This window comes from Hetaerina americana, unplaced genomic scaffold, assembly GCF_022747635.1.
Source record: "Hetaerina americana unplaced genomic scaffold, ioHetAmer1.1.p SCAF_1, whole genome shotgun sequence".
In the NCBI taxonomy this organism is placed as follows: Eukaryota; Metazoa; Arthropoda; class Insecta; order Odonata; family Calopterygidae; genus Hetaerina; species Hetaerina americana.
In genome coordinates this window covers 37843495-37864453 of record NW_027286069.1, presented here as the reverse complement: position 1 = coordinate 37864453, position 20959 = coordinate 37843495, and the positions used below count along the sequence as shown (strand labels likewise).

At 34.4% G+C, this 20959-nt stretch overlaps 1 protein-coding gene across 4 annotated transcripts in view; it reads left to right on the top strand.

The window, feature by feature from the left end:
- cyst (rho guanine nucleotide exchange factor 18 cysts) overlaps nt 1-20959 on the top strand; it is a 96644-nt gene that overhangs the window by 34561 nt on the left and 41124 nt on the right. For 2 of the 4 annotated variants that reach the window (XM_071588387.1, XM_071588411.1), the window contains 8 exons: nt 1798-1958; nt 4481-4540; nt 4748-4873; nt 5117-5186; nt 9270-9381; nt 11252-11325; nt 11741-11853; nt 14197-14250. In XM_071588387.1, the coding sequence (XP_071444488.1) occupies nt 1798-1958; nt 4481-4540; nt 4748-4873; nt 5117-5186; nt 9270-9381; nt 11252-11325; nt 11741-11853; nt 14197-14250 (770 nt within the window). The remainder of the gene's footprint in view (nt 1-1797; nt 1959-4480; nt 4541-4747; nt 4874-5116; nt 5187-9269; nt 9382-11251; nt 11326-11740; nt 11854-14196; nt 14251-20959) is intronic. The other 2 variants (XM_071588403.1, XM_071588395.1) reach the window with 1 other exon arrangement.

Sequence of the window (20959 nt, the reverse complement as noted above, 5' to 3'; positions counted from 1 at the left end):
AAATGATTCCAATCCCTTCTGATGTGCCATGATCATGATATAGTAAAAGGGATTGCTTGCTCGGATGGCCCCCAGAGATTAAATTATGGGGCAATGATATTTGCTCGTGGTAGGATCCCCCATGTCAGATAGATTGAAAGGTAGGAGTGAAAGGAAGTGTACTCTACACAGCATATGTTCCATATCCTCTTGAAAAGACATCCAATCTCAATGGGGCTACCATTTACATGTTGGCGTTGTGTTTTAACGACTGTTGAGGAATATTGATTGAATTGAGCTCTTATGGCTAGTAGTATTGAATAAATGAAAAATTGCAATAGCCGTAAACAGTTAACCTTTCAAAACCAAGTACAAATGAGATTAGTTGGCTAATGCCACAAGTCAAAGGATGGGGTAAAGGGTTAAAAAAAGAAAGGGTTGAGAAAGGTCAATACGAGTATGCGTATTTCCATTTTTGCTAAGCTTCCCCTTCACTTCTCCCCCCCTCTTTACCAACGGTCATTTTCTCAATCTTGTAGCACCCTCTCCCATTCATAACAAACCCAATCTTCTTTAACTCCTCAACTGCCAGTTCAGTCTTTTGGCTCCCGTCCCCCCCCCCCCCCGACATTTCACCCTATATATATTCTTCGGATGCCTTTACCCGTTCTCACCTCAACTTGTGTTGTCATAACAATTCACCTTCAGTAAGCTGAAGAGGTTTTTTACCCTTTATCCTTTGACTTGTGGCGTTAGCCTACTAATCTCATTTGTACTTGGTTTTGAAAGGTAAACTGTTTATGGCTATTGCAGTTTTTCATTTATTCAATACTGTTGAGGAAGGCGTTGGTAAACCTCGTCATTTATTTCTTCAGTGATGATAATGTGGGCAATGACAAATCAACAATTATTCTGACCCACTGGGTTTGGTGTCATGTCCAGCAATGGAGGAGTGTCTGAATGTGCCATCATATGGTACTTTGATCAACTGAAATGGCAGCAATGAAAAAGAAGGCGTAGAAGTGAATCCCAGCTTATTAGGATAGGGTCGTGGAATGTTAAAGAGGTGTTGAGGATGTTTAATGGCAAATTTGTATGGTATTGGGGACAGAAATTCAAGTTTGAGTTTTTATGATGATATTGGTGAACACACAAAAAAATTATTTGCAAATCAGGATGAAGCATAATTGTCAAACTGGGAAATAATAGTAGATGCTCATTTAGCATCTCGTAATATCCTGCAGATAATGTTTTATGTGTAATGTTGAATATATGTAATAAATCAAACCTGAACAACAATGTAATTAATGAGAACATTTTCTCAAAAGTGCAAGTTTTAATGTTATAAACTTTTGCTGGAAGTGTCAGGTATGAACCATGTGCTTATGAGCTCAATGTAAAAATGGTAGTTTTATCCCTATGTGAATACATATATATTAGGAATGTGCATTAAGTTGAGTGTATTAGCTAATTGCTATCTTATTCATCAAGTTCTCTGATTGTTGTGCTCATTATCTCCTAACTAGGTGTGTACTTTAAGTTGGAAGAAACACATTATTCTAAATAGAGATGTAGGAATTGAGTGATAACTGAGCCTTTTATTATGTGAAATGTTTTTAAATATATGCAAATGTCATAATAATAAAATGATGGAACAATTTTTTATCGGTTTCATATTTGTAAACCAATTTTATTAATTCGCCTTAACTTTTTGAGAGTGAATTTTGATACATTTATTTTAAATCTTGAAATATATATCTATTAATAATTAATATAATGCTGTAAATTGATAGTGACATGAATTTTTATTATTTTCAGAATGATTTCAATAAAATAGTGGCTAAACGTGAATCAGAGAGCTTAAGACTTCTTCCTGCCCGCCTTCCTCTCCAAAAATCTGTGTCAACTCCATCAATTCTTGCTGTGAGGGATATTGCTAATGATTCAACGCCTGATGGGGTTATATCAAATGTTCCAACGTAAGTTTAAGCACTTCAGTATGCATGAATTTCAGAGCTTCTAATTAGATTCTAAAATTATTAATTTGAATTATTCTAGTCTCACTTGCACTAACTTTTTCTTAAATAATGCTTTGTGATTTTAATTATTTTTTTATTGCCATAATACTCAAATTTGTGTCAATAAAAAGTTAGTTCAATGGCTATACTTGTAAATATCTTGAAGCTAAGAGGTCAAGCAGAAATAATCCTGCTGTTAAATTCTTGAGCCATTGAAGCGACAATTACAAATTTTGGAAGGGTTAGATAGTGCATAGGTGAAGGAGATGTGAGGTATAGTACGATAAATTGTTATAATTGTGTGATCTATAATTTTGAATTAACAATGTATATTCAACAAGACTAATGAAATAAGTGTCGATGTAGATTTTGCAAACTTTGGTGAATTTTATAAATAACTGAAAGTTTGTAGAAAAGGCAGAATATTCTAGGCTAAAAAAATATCAGTGACAGCATTAAATAGCTTATATTTATATTTTAATTAGTGGCACGTTGTGTGCATAATCAATTTTGTAGTCATGAGAAAGTCTCTCTGTATCCATGACTTTGAAATAAGTAAATAAGTTCTCTAATATTTCTATGACTTGTCCAATGCAGAAATATGTGTTGTGAACTGTGTCTGAAGTTTAAGGGCCATTCCTTAACGTTTTCGTTATCCCTTTGTTATGGAAAATTGTGGCTTTTATTTGTTAACTCTCAATTGAAAGTGCAGTTGAAGTCGTTCAGTCCAGGAGTTTGTCATCTAGTATTTTGTTTTGCTCAGCTCTGTGAATGCCATAGATCAAGTGATCAATCAATGAAATATAGAAAATATTTTAGTTACATAATGCCTTAAAAGGCTGATAATTGTTAGACTGATGAGGTTTTTGGGATTTGTAGCATAGTAGTCAGGATGTACAATATTTGAGCACATAGAAGGCTGGTGAACTTTCAAAACAGTGGATAATTTATCTTTGTATAGATGGTACTATAAATAAGTGTGTTCACCCTGCTCAAGGTGTCTAGTTCATCTTTGTGAGGGTTTCAAAATATCCTTGAAAACATTGGAATATGTAGTTGGTGATATTAATTGAAACTGAGCTTTTTCCCCATGGAATTTGATTACAGTGTTTAGTGGGTGCATGTAACTGTTGTTCATTATCATCTAATGTGTTGATCAGTATTATAATATTTTGGTAATTGGCTTTACCTGAAACTCATACGAGTTCAATCAGTCTTGCCCAAAATTTAAGGGAGTAAAATAGTTTGCATTTTCAAGAACTATTTGTGATGGCATTGTCATCAAATTTTTAAGTGAATGACTGCCCAGTACTTGGTTGCTGATAGACTCCTTGAGTAGTCCCTGAGCAAATCAAGCTTCCAATGGTGAAAGACTTTAACTTAAACCTCAAAATTTGAGATACCGAAAATGGTAATTTATGACAAGTGATGTCTGTGAATGCATATCAGTACGGTGTGATATTTTGAATTTTTAAATTTCTGACTTGAGTAGTTCACTTAAGTCATTTCAGTATTTTTTGGCCGTAACAATAAAATATTCAATAATGAATTAGGGGCATCATAAAAAAATATTTGAAATCAAATAAGGATGAGGAGGCTATTGACTAAAGGATTGTTTTCTCTCAGCCCATATACTGTATCATGAATTCCCCTAAAATCACCTGATTTATTTTTGGCTTTTTGTTATGTTCACTTAAGTGTAAAATTGATGGAATTCAGGTGATGTTAAGGCACATCTTCTCACAGCACAATGGTATGTTGACACTGGTCATGTCCAATGGACTGTGGACCATGTGAGTTCAACTGCACTTTCAACTTTTGTTCACATTTAATTCATATTGAACTTTATGTTGTTGCTATATAATGTCTATGACTTTTTATGCATGAAACTAATGCCATCCACTTTGTTATGATGCCATCCACTTTGTTATGATGCCACCGCGATAGTTCATTTCTTTGTCGTGACGATTACAACTAAGTAAAATAAAAAAAATTTTTGGGAGATAAATTTTAGCAGTTAAGATGCTTCAGAACTTAAACAAAGTGCTCCTTGAAAGCATGCTTTGTCAATGATATTAACTTTCTTAAAAAGTTTGAAAATTTATGTATTTTCTGAACAATTTTGCATTTTTTAAGTGATGACATTTTCCATTTGATAATCGTTTTATTTTAGTCTTGAAACCAGGAGAATGTACTGAAATATAATGCTCCTTTCATTTAAGCATTTAATTGTTTCTCAGTTTTCAGATGATCTTACCTTTTAATCAAATTGTCATGTTTATTAAAACTAATTCACTTAATGAGATAGTTTTCTTCTGCGTTAAAGGCATCATTTCAGTTACCCATTTTTAAAATTAAGTATTATCTGTTGTTTTGAGTGTGCATTTTGCATGTCACTTGTCCAATGTTTAAATGCATGTTCACTGAACAAGCATGCCTCTGCTGATGTTTTGTTTTGCATCTTGTGCACCCTTCTATTACAGTGTTGTGGAAGCCACTGAGCCCCTTCACAGCACATTACAGAAACTCATTGATGAGCGAGAGTAAGTCATGTCTCAGATTTTGTATTTTTCTTGGGAATCAGATTGTTCACATAGCATTCCTTATTTCTTTGAAAAGGTCACATTTATTTGCTCAAGGGAAGGGTTGCTCTGTACGTCAGTCCACCTTTTTGTTATTTTCTGATATTTTATTTTCCCCATTATGGGATTGTTGTTCTTTTCTGAGTTTTATTCATGACTTCCTATTAGAAGCCAACGACCCAGCGGCACAGAGAGTGAAACTGAAGAGGAGGTGTTAGCTGCATTACTTGTTTCTGGCAAACACTTAATCGATCCACAAAACAGTGGCCTTATTGTTGATGACTTTTTCTCACAGTAAGTAGTAGATGTTTTTAGTCTGATAATTGGGAAGTGGTTGTAGGAGATTAGATCAAGCTTCATAAAACCTTATTAATATGTCTTGCTCGATCCTGCATGAACTTCCGTTTTAGTAGTTGTTTTTATTTCACTCGTAAGTCACTGTGGCAGTTATCAATATTGCAAATTTGGCACTCACCATTTTTTTCCACTGATGAATGCTCTAATCTGGTGAACTATATATGTTTCATTTTTCCCCAGCAGCACTGTCTATGACAATCATGAAGAGAAAAGAAGAAAGAGGGGGAGTATATTCTTCAGGAAAAAAAAGGCAAGTATGAGGCATAATTTCACTATTGACATTTTGCAAAACATTTATGAATAGCCTATGTTTTAGTGTTGAGTACTAATTAAGTGTGAGCTACGGGAACTATTTTCCCTGCAGGTTTTCTGTTGTTATGACATTGATTTTCAACTGTGCTGATATGAAGTCTTTAAGTCTTAGGCTTGTTGAATCGTTGAAGTTTGAATGAGTTATTGTGCCCATAGCATTACTACAGCCATAATGTTGACACTTCAGCACATGAAGAAAGGTTTTACATCTGGACAGTAATGTTGGAAATCTATTTTCTTTCACAAAGGTTGTTTTTTTATCTCTACAGAATAACCTGCATTAGGTTTAGGTTTTTAGACTAGTGAAGAAATATCGATAGTAATTTTTGAAACCCCTAAAGATATAATTTCTTCTACTAAAGCTGTTTTTCTTAGCACTTGCTTGTAAAAATTGTTATTTTTATTATTTTTTTAAGCCTAATGATTCTGATGTCTGGTCACTCTCTTCTTTTATTTGACCCAAATGTATCCTAGAGGCTTTTGTACTCTTAGTGATAAATTTAATGTTTCACAATCACCCATTAATGAAATATCTACATAGGGCCCTGATAGTGTGCAAATTTTCTGGAAAAGTTATTTCCTATTTTTCATTTAGACGTAGAGCTCTGACTCGAATGTATCTGAAAATATATATCCATTGTAAACTTGAAGTATAAATATTAATTCCTCCCAAAATTGCTTGCTTAAAAAATAAATCTTTCAGCTTGTGCAGACGTATATTTTACCTATTTAATTTGATCTGGCAATTCAACATTTTCTCTAAGGCATAGATATTTCATCTTTTATTCTAAGTTGGAAGGCCAGAGGCTGACTGTCAGCCTATGTGATGATCAACTCTTTAATAAACTTGAGAATGTAGCCATGAAATTTCAAACCTGTGACCATTGAGTACAATGTGTGAACTTTCATGGATGGTACATCAAGAGGGTTATAATATCATATAAATGCTACCCTTAATAGGAATAAGTGTATAGTTTTGAATTACTCTTGCTGTGGTATCAGTATCATTTTTCAAATATATTTTGTGAGCTTCATGAGAAATTACCTTCAGAGAAGTTTTCTTTTTGTGCAGAGATGGAAAAGAATCTGAAGTAATGTATTAAACCCTCTGAGCAAAACGAAGCCATTTGTAATAGAGTAAAATCAGGAATTCACAAAAATTAAATTCTGAATTTGACTGGTTTATTGCTTACGTAATGTAGAAAACAATAGTAGCTCTGAGTAATGAATAACTGATAATTGCAATTTTTCACTTCTTAAAATTTTATTTTACGACTGGGTTTTGATGTATTAGATCATCATTAGATAACAGTTGTGTGCCATCTTATGTACATTTAAGATTCCGGAAGGAGGGGAGAGGATGTGGTAGGAAACGAGGGGGGGAGGGAGAGAGATGGGGAAAAAGGGGGGAAGACAAGGGAGACGTTTACAAAGGATAGCGGAAAAACAGTGTTTCGACCCTCGAAGGTATTTGGAGGATGGGGATGGTTGTGTGTCACGTGTGGTCAATGTTTACCAACGAAAGTTGATGGAAAGGAGGGAAGGAGGAAGTGAACTGCATCTTATTGAGGAGGCGGTTTTCCTCTTTCTTAATTTGACAATTTCCAATTGTTCCAATGCATCTAATTTTTTGCATTTATTTGACACATGTAGCACTTTTAATTTGAAGTCACAGGTATGGTTGGTCTCGAGTAAGTGTTTGGCGATCATTAATGTGGTCGACCTTCGAAGGTCAAAATGCTGTTTTTCCGCTATCCTTTGTAAACTTCTCCCTTGTCTCCCCCCCCATTTACCCCCTCTCTCTCCCTCCCCCCCTTGTTTCCTGCCATGTCCTCTCCCCTCCTGGAAATATGTGTATATAAGACGGCACCTGACTTCATTTTGATACCTGATGATGATGTAATACATCAAAACCCAGTCGTGAATAAAATTTTATCAAGTGGAAAGGGATCAAAATTTTATCAATTCATTCTGTTCAACTTCCACCACATCACGCTTGAGGCTACTCGATTAGCTCTGCGTAGATTAGTAGCTCATGAAGCAGTTTTTAATAATGCTTCAAATCTCACTTGTAATTTTTTTTCTTTTTTAAATTGAGCATGTTATATTTTTCATCAAACTGCCAGAATCTATTTCAAGGAATTTTCTGGGAAAAGAATTGATATTCTCAATTGTGAGACCTTCTGATGAACTCTGTCCCTCAATTGGGAAAATGTTCTGAATTAGCCTTATGAGTTCTTCAAGTGTACCCTTCACATTAAGCACCAGTATCCTTTTATGATTATCTCATATAATAGCACCATAGAAATTATGTTTGAAAGATAGATCAGTCATAATCATGTTAATCCAGCTCAATGACAACTTGATGAATAATAATTGGTTGGAAAATGATCAGGAGGATTTTTTATTGAAATGCTAAGTATGAAAGTACCTTGCATATAATAAATTGCATGACTGCCCTATTCCCTGTTTTTGTAACTTATTAATCTTCAAGGGCTATTGCTTTGTTGGTAATTACTTGGCAAGAATAGAGTTAGAACAATTAATGTTGTATGTAGCATCACTTGCACCTATATTAAAGATGGCTCATGCCAGATTGGCTTGGCAAAATTCCATGAATGTACTACAATGTTACTGGTTAGGGCAGCTCTCATCTTGGAGCCATCTAAATTATTGAACATTAAATGGAAAACTGTAGCCAAGCACAATAAATCACCTTAATCATTACCACAGTAAAACCAATAATGAGAAAACCTTGAAGGTGCTGAACTTCAATGGTCATTCCTTTTACTTCCATTTAAATTCATATTGACGAAATCATCTGCAGTTCTACCTCTCCTTCTCTGTGGCGTTCAGCAGAGCTCTAAAGTAGTAGATATTTAAAATCATGAAACACATAGCTTGTGACTTAAAAAATACCATATCATAATGTTTGTAGTCATAAGATTGTAGTCAAATTGAACAGTGAGATACACCATGCCATTAAAATTCTATAGTCTCATTTTATTTGGTATTCTGGAAAGGAAAATGTATCAAAATAGCAGTAGAAAATGCTAAATCATGAGAAATAAATGGTTCATAATTATTATCAGACAACAATGCCAGCAGATTTATTAATTTTCATTGGAGGAGTTGGAGCTATCCAAGGGATAGCTTCCACCATACTAAGTAGTACAGGGTTCGTCCGGAAAATAAGTGTACTGACTCCTGGGCTGGGCCCGCCTGGAGCGGCGCGCCCAGCACCGCTCTGACGGGCTGCGATTGGAGGGGGGTATGTTGGCAAGCGACGCTGAAAAAGGCAGTCGGCTCTGAGCTGTGGTGTAGTGAGGAGCTCTGTTAACGCGAACCTCCACGCTCGACCCACGTCACGGAACGCGATGCCGAAGTTTTTGGAGCAGCGTTATTCCATCAAATTTGCGGTAAAGCTTGGGAAATCGTCTACCGAAACTGTCGGTATGATTAACCAGGCTTACGGGGAGTCAGCCATGTCCAGAAACATGATCTTTCGGTGGTACAAGATGTTCGTGGAGGGCAGAGAAGAGGTCGACGACGAGTCTTCGAGAGGCTCCCGATGATGCCTTCGCGGGAGCGTTCCAGGAATGGGAACGCCGCTGGAACAAGTGTATTGACTCACAAGGGTCCTATTTTGAGGAATATTAGCTTAAGATGTGTAAAAGTGCAATAAATGTTTTTTCCTGAGCTCATTACACTTATTTTCCGGACGAACCCTGTAAGTGAGAAATCTTGGAAAACGGAGGTGAAAGTATTTTTTGGCCAAAATATTGAAGATGAGTGTGAAATAATAATTGTAGTCTAATGTCAGTGTGTATAACTAGAAAATATGTGGACCAATCAAATTTAAAAACTGTCAATTTGATTCTTTGGTGATTCTAGTGTTAGGGATGTGTATCCATCTTCTTGTGTGTGAGCCTATTTAAAAGTCTGAAAAAGTTCTTTTTAATGTGACATTTCCCATTCTGTATGGTAAGAGTTAATTATTTATGCTTAAATGCTATTTCAGGATAAAGTTAAGAAAGCAACTCATCAGTGGATTTCGGTGTGCTATGGTTCAGCCCATGCATGTGATTGGTGCTCTAAACCCTTAACCAATAAACCTGGTTTCTACTGTGAAAGTAAGTTATTTATTAGTTGGAGATTATATTTATGTAAGGTATCAATAATATTTTTAGTTATTTGAAGTAAAATCTGGTATTATCCTAAACTGAATTCACTCATAGTAAATTGCAATGTTAATAGTATTGCAATCCTTTGATTCCACTTAATGCAGAATCAGAGAATTTTCTCGGAATTACAAGACAGTAGTTTGCCCTTGTAGTTTGATCATTTTACAACACCTAACAATATGCACTACCCTATTAGAGGTATTGTAAACTGGCTTTGATCTTGGAGAAATGGGCCTAATGAAGTCAGTGCTTCTTCATATATGTTACTTTTCTACCTTCATCCTTTTTTTCCTTTACATCACAATTATCTTCAATGTGGAAGTTACTCTGCTCTTTGTTTACGCTCAGTGTGTAATTTTCCTAATACATGTTCAATTAATGTAAATTCAGCGTCACTCTAATCCTTCTTCAGAATGATTCCATTTCTCACTGTGTTTTAAAAATTGTTTAGCCATAACTTACAGCTTGTTGGGTGTTGGTTCTGCTACAATAGGAATATTTTTTATAACACAGGTTTTAAGAATGTGGTTTCTTTCATCGTTACATTGAAATATTTTACTTTTAGAGCCTACTAGTCTCTATGGATGTGGGGTAAGTAATCCTATTGCTAATTGATGGTGAAAGTGACCAGTTTGAGGATGTTTGACCATGAAGGCATTGTGATGGAGAAATTTTATTTCTTAATTCTATGGATTAATTGAAAAATGCTTATAAAAAGTTGATTTGAATAGTAATTTTTTGGGAAAACATTTTAATTCTATGGAGGAAATTTGGATATTTGGAAACAAGGCCACTAATCATAATCTTATAATCCCCATCCAAATTTGCTGGGTGATGCTATTGAATGTGGTGATCCCCCTCTTTTTGTTTTTTTATGAATACATATCAGGTAAATAACATTAAATTTGTCCATTCAGAAAGTTATAGGTGTGCCAAAGTAAGGCCATGACTTAGCTTGTAAATGTATTTGATGTAAGCATTCAGCTGACTCCTTGCTCTGACATATGAGGCACTTAGTCAGCTCCCCACCAGTAAAAACTGACCTGATCTCCTCGGTATCAGGTTGGTAAATCCTGGAATATGGTACTCTGGGATGAATTTGGTGCATTGGCTTCCTCATGTGACTATATTTACAACATTCTCCAAATCGTGCAAATGAATGGTAAGGGATAGTTGGCTTACAGTTAATTAAATATGGTATTTGTGCTTGAAAAGTTCAAAGGACTTGATATAACTGCTCCTACCCATAACCATGTGATTTACATTTAATACTCGAATCAAATTACTTGGCTTTTGGATTTAGGTACGTATGAGCCTTCTTCGTTCCAAATTATTGGAAATATTTGAACTGAGCAGTTTCGGAATATATTATGCTGTTGGTATACTTGTATGCTGAACCCTTCAACTGTATCAATAATAATAATGCCCCCTTAGGTGCAAAACATATTATTTTTTCATTTGTCTTTGTTGCAATCTCAATGGGGTGATATTTTTTGTTGTAATATTTGGGCAATAATTTCTTATGTATTCATTCTGAAATAAATATTCTTTATCACTCTGTAAGATAGGTTTCATTTTGTAATTTTCACATAAATCAATAACATTTACATGGAATGTTGCTGATTTTTTATTTCTATTTTAAAATGGAATTTAAGGAAAAACCTTAATTTACCAGCAAAAATATTCAAAGTAGTTTGAGGAAGAAGAAAAATGTTTAAATATTTACCTTGTCATAAAAATCTCAGAAACACTAGCCGATATGCAGATACACTTGACGCATCTTTAATTAACATTTCTGCATATTATTTTTTAATTTCAGTCTGTACAGTTACTGTTCATCAGAATTCCTGCAAGGATCACATAGTTGAATGTAGCAAGCCAAAAACAGCAAAGGTAAGCATATGTACCTCACTATGTAATTTCATCTAAACATTTATTTGTAAATGTGTGTACAAGTGCACAATTCCTATTATCACTGTTACAGAATCAATGTTAGTTGAAGTCAAGCCTCATCAAAGAGGCAGGCTCATTATGTAATCTTATCAAAGAACCCTGCACTTTTGTACCACCCATTACATGATTATTTTTGAATGAAAAACTGACAATTAAAGATGAAATCATGTGTCTACATGACTAGCACTTATGGTCCTGAAAATTATGATCCAATCCCTTGTGTGTTGCATAATGTTACCATAGCCCCCAATGCATTTGCCTCTAATTTTCAATCTGGAATTGTATAAGAAATAGTGAAACACAGACCAGAGTGTACATATGTGCATACACAGTCGTGTATATTTCATTTGGTCAGAGCTTGCCCAAACCAACTGGACTTGCTGGCCACATTCCTGTGAATAAACTACCAGCTGGGAAACGAGGCTCAGGATCAGTACCAAATCAAGGCCAACAAGGGACAGGCAATAGGTATGGTGCTCTCATTGTTGTAGTATGATGATTTTTTTATGTTATCAAGTTTATTTTCGTATTAGTTGAAATTATGTACTTTTCCCTTAATTGCAGTTTTCAATTAATTATTTTTTTAATAATTTTTGTTGACATATTTTCTTAGGTTTAACAAGCGAGTATTCTAGGTGTACATAAACATTACTATTTTCTAAGAGCCATAAAATAAACAAAAGAGTTGGCTCACTTGCACCGTAAGTGTCCCATAACAAGATGTTAGAAGGGAAAGGCCCTCCAATCATTGACCTTCAGATGTGCGTATCGTTTACTCATGAGGAGGACATAAAACCAATCTTAACATGCCACAGCAATTCATAGTAATTCCAATAAACCAAGAGATATAACGAGTAAAACCATTGCCCAATATTGGTTTCTTCTGCCTTGGTGTAGAAACTTCCAGGAAAATCCCAATTGTGCATTCAGTTTGTGTTCAGGAAAGGAATAAATATAACTCCAATGACTCACCCCAGGAATCAGTATCAAGTGCTTGAGATTCATTAATTTCTATTTTGGTTGGTTTCATAGAGAGATTAGTATGCATGTGATAGTTGTTCCTTTCCTGTCTGTGTGTTAGCTTGGGCTTTTTCTTTTTGATTCCATCTCCCTTTAGAAGAATTCACATTTGTGTAATTTTTTAGTTTGTGGTAAAATGAAATTGTGTATAATTATTTTGTATTGCAAATTGTGTAATTTCCTTAAAACAAGATAAAGATGGGTGAATGACTAACACATTTGCAAAGACTAGTTGTTGAATGGACCTTGGCTAAATTTCATTGTTTGCTGTGGAAGACCTCCACGTCACCCTGCACAAAGAGTGTGGTAAGGGAGAACAACTATATTTTATAGCTCAAAAGAGAAATATTAATGTTTATGTTAATTTTTTCAGATGTAGTTTCTGTACTTCTTAGTTTTCTGTGTAGTTACTGTGATTACTATCTTTGCATAAAAGTATCTTGCATACTGTTCTCAATGACTTCTAAAAAGCATCTAGGTTGAAATATTTATCGAATCTGATTCGATTTATGGTATCACAATGTCACCTATGTGCAATCGCCAAAATTAATAATTGAAATAATTTTTTAAAGTTGTTATAGTAATTCTTATCTTAGTTCAAGCATTGAAGTCAAGATTCTAGTTGAGCCTCTCAATTTCTATTATTAATGAGAAATTTTCTTCCCTTTAACTTCAATCTTCATTTTTGTAATGTTTTTGGTGGTGCCCATTTGCTTATTGCACATATTATATAGTCAGTTCATTTTGATCTAATAATTATCTCTTTCCATTTAACAAAACTACATGATGCTGGTAAAATCTGCTGTTCACTGTTATCTAAAAAATAAATACCTTGATTAAAGCAGATCACCTAATCTGATTGAAATTAATAAAGTCACAATTTGAAAGGTTGAGTAATTTTCAAAAAAGCCATCATTCATTTGCAAAATAGTATAAAATGCAGTGATCAGATATATTATAATTTTATAGTCTGCTCATTATGATTATCAAGTTTTTCCGTGAGTAAAGTGTGAAATTTCTAATTTGTTACTGTTATTCATCAGTAGTACTTTTATTTCAATAGTTTTTGTACAAATTTTTTTTGTGAATAATTTACATTTGCACCATTTGTTATTAACATCTCTTCACTCAAACATTACACATTTTATATGTTTAGTTTATTATTTTAAATCTATGTTCTTTTAAATGAATGAAGAGGTCAGTTAGCATTTTTTTTGCATGAAAATGGAAATTAAACCCAAAAAAGGTCAGCATGAATAATGGTGAGTAGATTGGTTAATCCTTCTTCATAGGGTATGTTTTTTTTTACTAATTACATTAATAGTTGCATGTCTTATTAGTTCTTTAAGTTAATGGCATAATTAATCAAAGGTGACTTTAATAGTTCACTCCCTCACCCCTCAAAAGACCAGCTAAATAGGATATGCAAGACCTCATTGTAATTTAACCTTAATCTGCCAATTTCAAGGAAAACCCCATCTCAAAATAAATGCTATGACCAGCCACCCATTTGGTAAATTAAAGACTGAATGTTATGATACACATATTGATTCAAATTTTAATGCTCCCTTGAAAATATATGTGCTGTAATATAACCTGGCCTGATGTTTTATAACAGTCTTTGACTAGTTGTGGCTGAATGAAGGGTTTTTCTTTAGGGCAAATAGCTCAGAGCTTGATTCACGGAATGGGGTTCCATCCCTCCCTGGTAGCCTTGCTGTGGCCCTGCACCTTGCAGTCCCCTAATTGCTAATATGTTGCTTCCCACCCCATGCTCACTCTGCTTTCTAGGAGGATTACGTGCTATTCTCAGTGGAAGAGGGTCGCCACCAAACTTGGAGTGAAGTAAGTCAGGTCTCTTCCACTGGGTGTCCTTCTCTCTCTTCATCTCTCTCTTCTTTCATTCTTGTATTAGTGTACTCCTTCACTAGTGTCACTCTTTTATAACTTTTAAAAGACTTTACTCATTACAAATTTTTCATTGTAGTGTGTTGTGGTTTCACTTTTTGAGATTCTTTGTATTTTGCAAAAATTGGGTAAACTGAATGTTGATGGTGAATTATGTTGTTGTTTTCAATTTAGAGAATGCAGGTTTTTCAATTGGTTATTTGCTTTTCAGTGTATAGCCTAATCCTTTAATTGATGGAAGTATGTGCAGTTATTATAATTGGTAGTGGCTTTATTATTTAAGGCTCTGTATGTGTTATAGAGAGGTTCTAATGTCACTTTCATGTGGTAATCGTGTAAGTGGTTCGCATAATAAGGTTATTTGAGAGAGGAAAGAGAAGTGGGATTTACCAGTGAGTGGATATCTGATCTATTGCATAGTGTCGTGGCTATTTCAAGTCACTGTCCTCACATGTGTGTTTGCACTTGTGATCCCAATGGTGTGAACTTCATCCAGTTGCATTGCTCAGCGTAGAAAGGAATTAAGCCCTATGGGTACAAAGTTAAGAAAGTACATAGCAAATATATATACTAGCATGTCACCTTCCTAGCCCCTTATCTCATCCAAATAAAGTGTACTTTTCAAGGAACGAGAAGTGTTGTCATGTCATCTTTACACTGGCCCATTTTGGCATGGGGTAATTTCAATGTGAGCCTACATCAGCATGATCTCTTGGTGTAAGTCCTATTGGACTCTTTAATTACTCTGTACACAAGATTTTTCTTCCAAATTGCATTATAACTCCTAATGTATAGCAAACAATATGCTACATGCCCATGATCAGTTACCCAAATTCAAATGGCATACAATTCATGTGGGAATGATGTCATTAATTTTTCCGAGTAAGTTAGTTTAACAAATAATAGTTTCCATACAAGCCTCTACTAGGGTGTCTGATTGGGGATGGTTCCTTACCAGGCACTACATAAAGATGCCCAATCTGTTTCTCATAGGATAGTCTCAGAACTATAGTTTCTATTTTAATTTTCTAATGAAATAAAATAATTAAAATTATTGAAATGAAATGAAGGCAGTCAAATGTAAAAACAGCAAATTTTGTCGGAACCCAGGCTCTCAGAACCTATTGCTCTCTTGCTTCAGACATTTTGTGCTGGTGTTTGTATCCCTTGAATTCCTGGCATCAGTAGCTGTTATGATTTGTCCTACTTTATTATGAAATTCTAACTTTTAATGAAAATACAGAAAAGGGATTTTGCTAATTTTTCGCAAAATATGGTAAAAACTAAGGATATTTTCCCAGCAAATATATTTTGGTGATCTTATATCTATGATCCTCCCTATTTTAGTCATGTAGTTGTTCATATCTTCTATTTTGGTACAAAGATCTGACATTCTCTTTTGAGTACTCACATGATACCGTACCAACAGAAAAGCATTTGTAAAGGGAATTACATCATTATGTACAATAATATCCACAACAGCATACATGAGTAGTTTCGATGCAATATCTGAAGAAAAAACAGATTCTGGGTAATATCAAAGAATGTAAAATAACTCATTTCAGTGAAGGTGATAGTGATGGACTACCATAGAATAAAAAAAGAAATATATTAGTAGAATAAACTGACAGCCTGCAACACCGGGTAAACAGACATGGGTCAAAGTGACCTTTGCAGGTTTGGCTTGTCCCAATTCACTAATGTGGCTTGTGTCAAGACGGTCATGCCATGATGTTCTGGAACTTACTTTTCTAGCACTGTGCATTGGCTAAGAAAGTTCTTCTGTCATTCATAGTTATGTCATTCATGTCATTCACAAAGATAAAAAGTCATAAATCCTTTTTACCCTGAACAACAAAAATGCATTATTTTGTCATTTGTATCATGTTGTCGTGCATTTTAATAATTCATGTTCCTAACTGTTTTTACTCTTGTCAGTGAATGATCATAGCTAAGTGTTTTTATGCTGTTTACCCATTTGTTGATCAGAAATCCACTGTCCTGCATGTCAATTGTTCAGTCATACACTTAGTGGTATTAATACGTTTACATAGTTTTTTTGTGTACTGAAACAATGTGTTTAAGATCCTTGTTTTGAAAATTCTAATTTAAATGAATATGTTGGCACTGTCTTCTGTTAAATCATCGTTGAGGAATACTCTTAAGAAGTACTTAACATGATAGAAAGTTATTAATAAAACCAAGTCAAGAACTTCTAAAGTATTCATTAGAATTTAATATACTTCTTAAATTGCCTTTGCTTCATATTAAAAACTTCTTGGAATAATTTTATCATTTCTTTTGTGAACCGTTTTGAGATTGCTTTTTGAAGGTGATTGACTTATCAAGTGGTAATTGAACCCAACTTTTTACATCTCTGGCATTGTGATTTTAGTTCATTAATGCACCAAACCCCAGAGTGAAGTGTGATTTTTGTTAGTGAATTGTTATTGAGAAATCAAATTTCATCTTTGGCTCAAATGGTTTGAATGAATTTGTTAAGTGATGAAGCAATATGTAATTGCAATTGTATATGATTGCAAGTTCATTTTAATGGATATCATACTTTGTGATAATGAAAAAATGTAATTCAGGAGGCTGGATTCAAATAATTCTTTGCCCAACTATATCGTGCTTATTCATTTATAATCAAAGCTGAAAGTCCTTTACTTGCCTTTCTTATTTTTTCTACAAGTATGCATTACAGATCATGTGTTTTACAGCTCTAATGCTTACACATATGATATTATGTCATGGATTAATAGAATTTTTATCTAGTATGGTATTTGTGTGAAAAGTTTAAAAAGTGTTGCATGGTTTCAATCTTAAAATTCATATTTGGGAGAAAAGTTATACATGTTTCTATTTCTCAGCTGTCATATTAGTTTGCTGCTATTATTTCACTGATACTGATTCATAGTTTAATAATACTGTCTCAGAAGGTATGTAGAATGTATGCTGAGTCCCATTAATTTTGTGTTTTATTGTAATATTCTTATCTTGGCAGTGAGTACAATGGGAATTGGCTTGACCAAGATATTGTTTTTTGTGGAAAACATATATTGTTTCTATACTCATTGTGCATGATTATAGTAATCAGTATTTTGTTTTATTTCATTGTTTCAATTTAATCAAAGCAATTGTATAGCTTTCAATGTGACTGTAATCTACCAACACAATAGGGAAGAGTGCAGAATGCTGCAGTATGTTTTTGTGGAAGTTCTGATTTTTTAATAACAAATTTTATGAGAATGTCTTGGATCAAAGGCACTTGAGTAAACCTACTACAATATACAGTAATCTGCTGTATTGCCAGACTTGGATAACCTTGACTTATGCTTGAATCAGGTGGAGTCCTACCGTTTACTGTGGGTGGCTTATTAAGGGGTTACGAGTAGCATTGCTTTACTCTTGTGAAATGTACATTTAGTTTGCAATTTTCTATGAATATGGTTAAAATTAATTATAATATTTGAATCAATATTCCAGCTGTGCTTATGAAATTATGAATAAACTATTCATGTATGAAATTGATACGCATGAGGTCTGTTCAAAAAGTATCGCGACTTTTTGTTTTTTCAAAAAATTATTTATTTATTCATGAATATCTATTTTGTCCCCTTCAAAGTAATCCCCATTAGATATAATACGCTTTAGCCAATGTTTTTCCAATCCTCGAAGCACTTCAAAAAATCATTTCTTGTGATCTTGTTCAGCTCCTCCTTCGATGCAGTCTTTTTTCTCGTCCATTGTAGCGTAGCGTCGTCCTTTCATGGGCCTCCTCGGTTTTGGGAACAAGAAAAAGTCACTCAGAGCCAGATCTGGGAATTACGGTGGCTGCTGCATCATTAGTGTGTTGTTTTTGGCCAAAAATTTGCGCACAAGTAATGATGTGTGACCAGGGACATTGTCATGGTGCAAAAGCCAATTTTTGTTTTTCCATAAATCTGGGCATTTGTGGTGGATTGCTTCACGCAAATTGTGCATAACTTGCAGTTAATATTCCTCATTTACCGTTCCGAAAATCGTAAGCAAAACTTTCACATTCGACTGAACTTGGCGCGCTTTTTCCGGTCTTGGCTCTTGCTGCAGCTTCCATTGGGATGATTGAGCTTGAGTTTCCACATCATAACCATTAACCCATGATTTGTTGCCAGTTATGACCCTCTGGAGCAAATTTGGGTTGTCAAGGACAGATTCCAACACCTCATTAGCAATGTTAATGCGTTACTGTTTTTGGTCAAAATTGAGCAACTTTGGTACAGATTTTGTGGCGACCCGTACCATACCCACATCATTGGTAAAATCGAATGGCACAAGCCAATCGATATGTTTAGGTCCTCAGCAACTTCTCTATCAGTGATTCGACGATTGGCCAGTACTATTTTCTTCAATTCATCAATTTTCATCTGTCGTTAACATGCTTGGGCATCTGGCATGCTCTTCGTCGTTCACATCTTCTCAGCTCTCTGCGAACATTTTGTACCTCCGATAAACGTTGTTTCGGTCCAAGGTAGCTTCTCCATATGCCACAGTCAACATTCGGAATGTGTCCCTGCGCTTAATTTGGTTTTCATACAAAATTTGATAAAATTCTTTGATCCATTTTTTGGAATGGGCAAAGATCGAAGACAAGCCAAAACACGTCCAAGCAAAACTGCTGTCAACAATTAACTGAACATTCAAAATGGCCAAACTTTTTGGTATATGTGAGAGACATAAGTACCAACATAATGTCACAGAAAAATCAAAAGTCAAATATACGTAACCAGCGAAAATTCAAAATTTGCGATACTTTTTGAACAGACCTTGTATGTTCATTTAAACATTGCACATTTTGTAAATTAGACAAAATTTGAAATAGAGGATTAATTCTTTCCAAGAAATTTCTTGAACCTCCTATTCCTAGGTATTAAATGATTATAGGGTCTTATGGCTGGAAAATCAAAGTAACTTTTGACACGAGCACCAAAGAAGAGTGACAGTGAAAGAAAAAATGGATGCAGTCGTTTATGTAGGAGGTTTGTTTTCTCTTTATCCACTATAAATCTATCCAATTGGGGAAAAGAAAAAGACTAAGGTCCATCTATTTACTCATGGGTTCGAATTAAATTTCCATGAAATGGAAAGGCAGGGTCAGGAAATTATGTTACTGGATGTTGAAAGATTAGTGAGAAGCCATTCGCAGGTGGTATGTGATGAACGATCATCTGGAGTAGAAATGCACTGACATAAAGATGGAATATTAAAAACTTACGACATACGTCCATGGGGAGAAGTTAACTGCAAGTTGTGGCCTGCAATAATGGTTTTGTAAGCATAATATTAATGATAAAAGTACATGACATGTTGTGATAGTAATTCAGGTGAATTATTAATGGAAAAATTGCAAAAGTTGATGACAATATACTTTACAGTAATCTCAGATTTATATCGCAGTTAATGGGTGTATGGTTAATAACTTTGACAGAAAATATTCTGTATTTATGAAGTGAATCGAAGGTTCTCAGATGGCAAATTGGTAAAGATAGAATTTTTGTACTTGAGTGCTAATGGTAATTGTAGCCACAGGTTAAAGATTGCTGTGATGGGATAATATTGACAACCTTGAACTCTGAGGATTATGGATGACACCTTTCTACTCTGAAATAATTAGATTAATTCGTAGTTTATCAGGGTTAACATAACAAAATGAGTGTAAAAATCATTCGCCTTGACCGGTCAAGGTGAATGATGTTTACACTCTTGAAATTATTGCATTGAAATACGGATATTAACGGATGACTCCGTTAAAAGTTACTTTTGTGGCATCTCCCGCAGTTTCTTTGGGATAACAGAATGACTTTGTATTTATTTGATAAGTTAGAAAGTACTAAATCAATGTTATGAGAATTCCAAAGGTAGAAATAATAATATGTATATTCAATGGTGGATGGTAAAATTTTAGTATGCCGGGAAACAGGGGTGACTAAGTGTTACAACCCAAATGTTAAAAAAGAACACTAGTGTCATTTTTCTATTCAGTCTCTCTTTTATTTAAATAAGAACTTGATCAATGACTATGTTAATAATTGAAATGAATTTGATGAAAGAGATAGTTAAATCAAGCACTCATTACTGTTTTTTTTTCAAAGATACTTATGATTTTCTGTGAACTTAATTTTAGGCGGTATGTTTTTTATCTTATTTAAATGGAATTTTCTTACTCTTTGGGGATCTAATGCATCATATGCCTTCTTAGAAGTCACTGAAGAAGAATGAGAAATAGTTCCATGGAGTTATGTGCATCAAAAAACCGACAATCTGGATTATGCCTTATGCAGACCCTTGCCGCCATACGGTCTGAGTTAGTGACGGTTTACTGTTACGTATGTTAGCAACATCACTCAACCTAAATCCATGTGGCATGCCACTCAGAGGAGCCTAATAATGACTTCTTATTCAAATCAGAAATGTATTACAGTCTATTTAATGCCATTAAACTTGCAATCATTGGTGACCTTTCTATGTCATTAGTAATACAGTATCATCACTGATGCAACCAATCTGTTAAGTTTTTGCTTTAGTTTTTTTTAGGTTTCTCTCTCCCTTACTAAATCTTCCATGTGAAATAAAAACTTGTAAAACTGTCATTAATATTGTGATA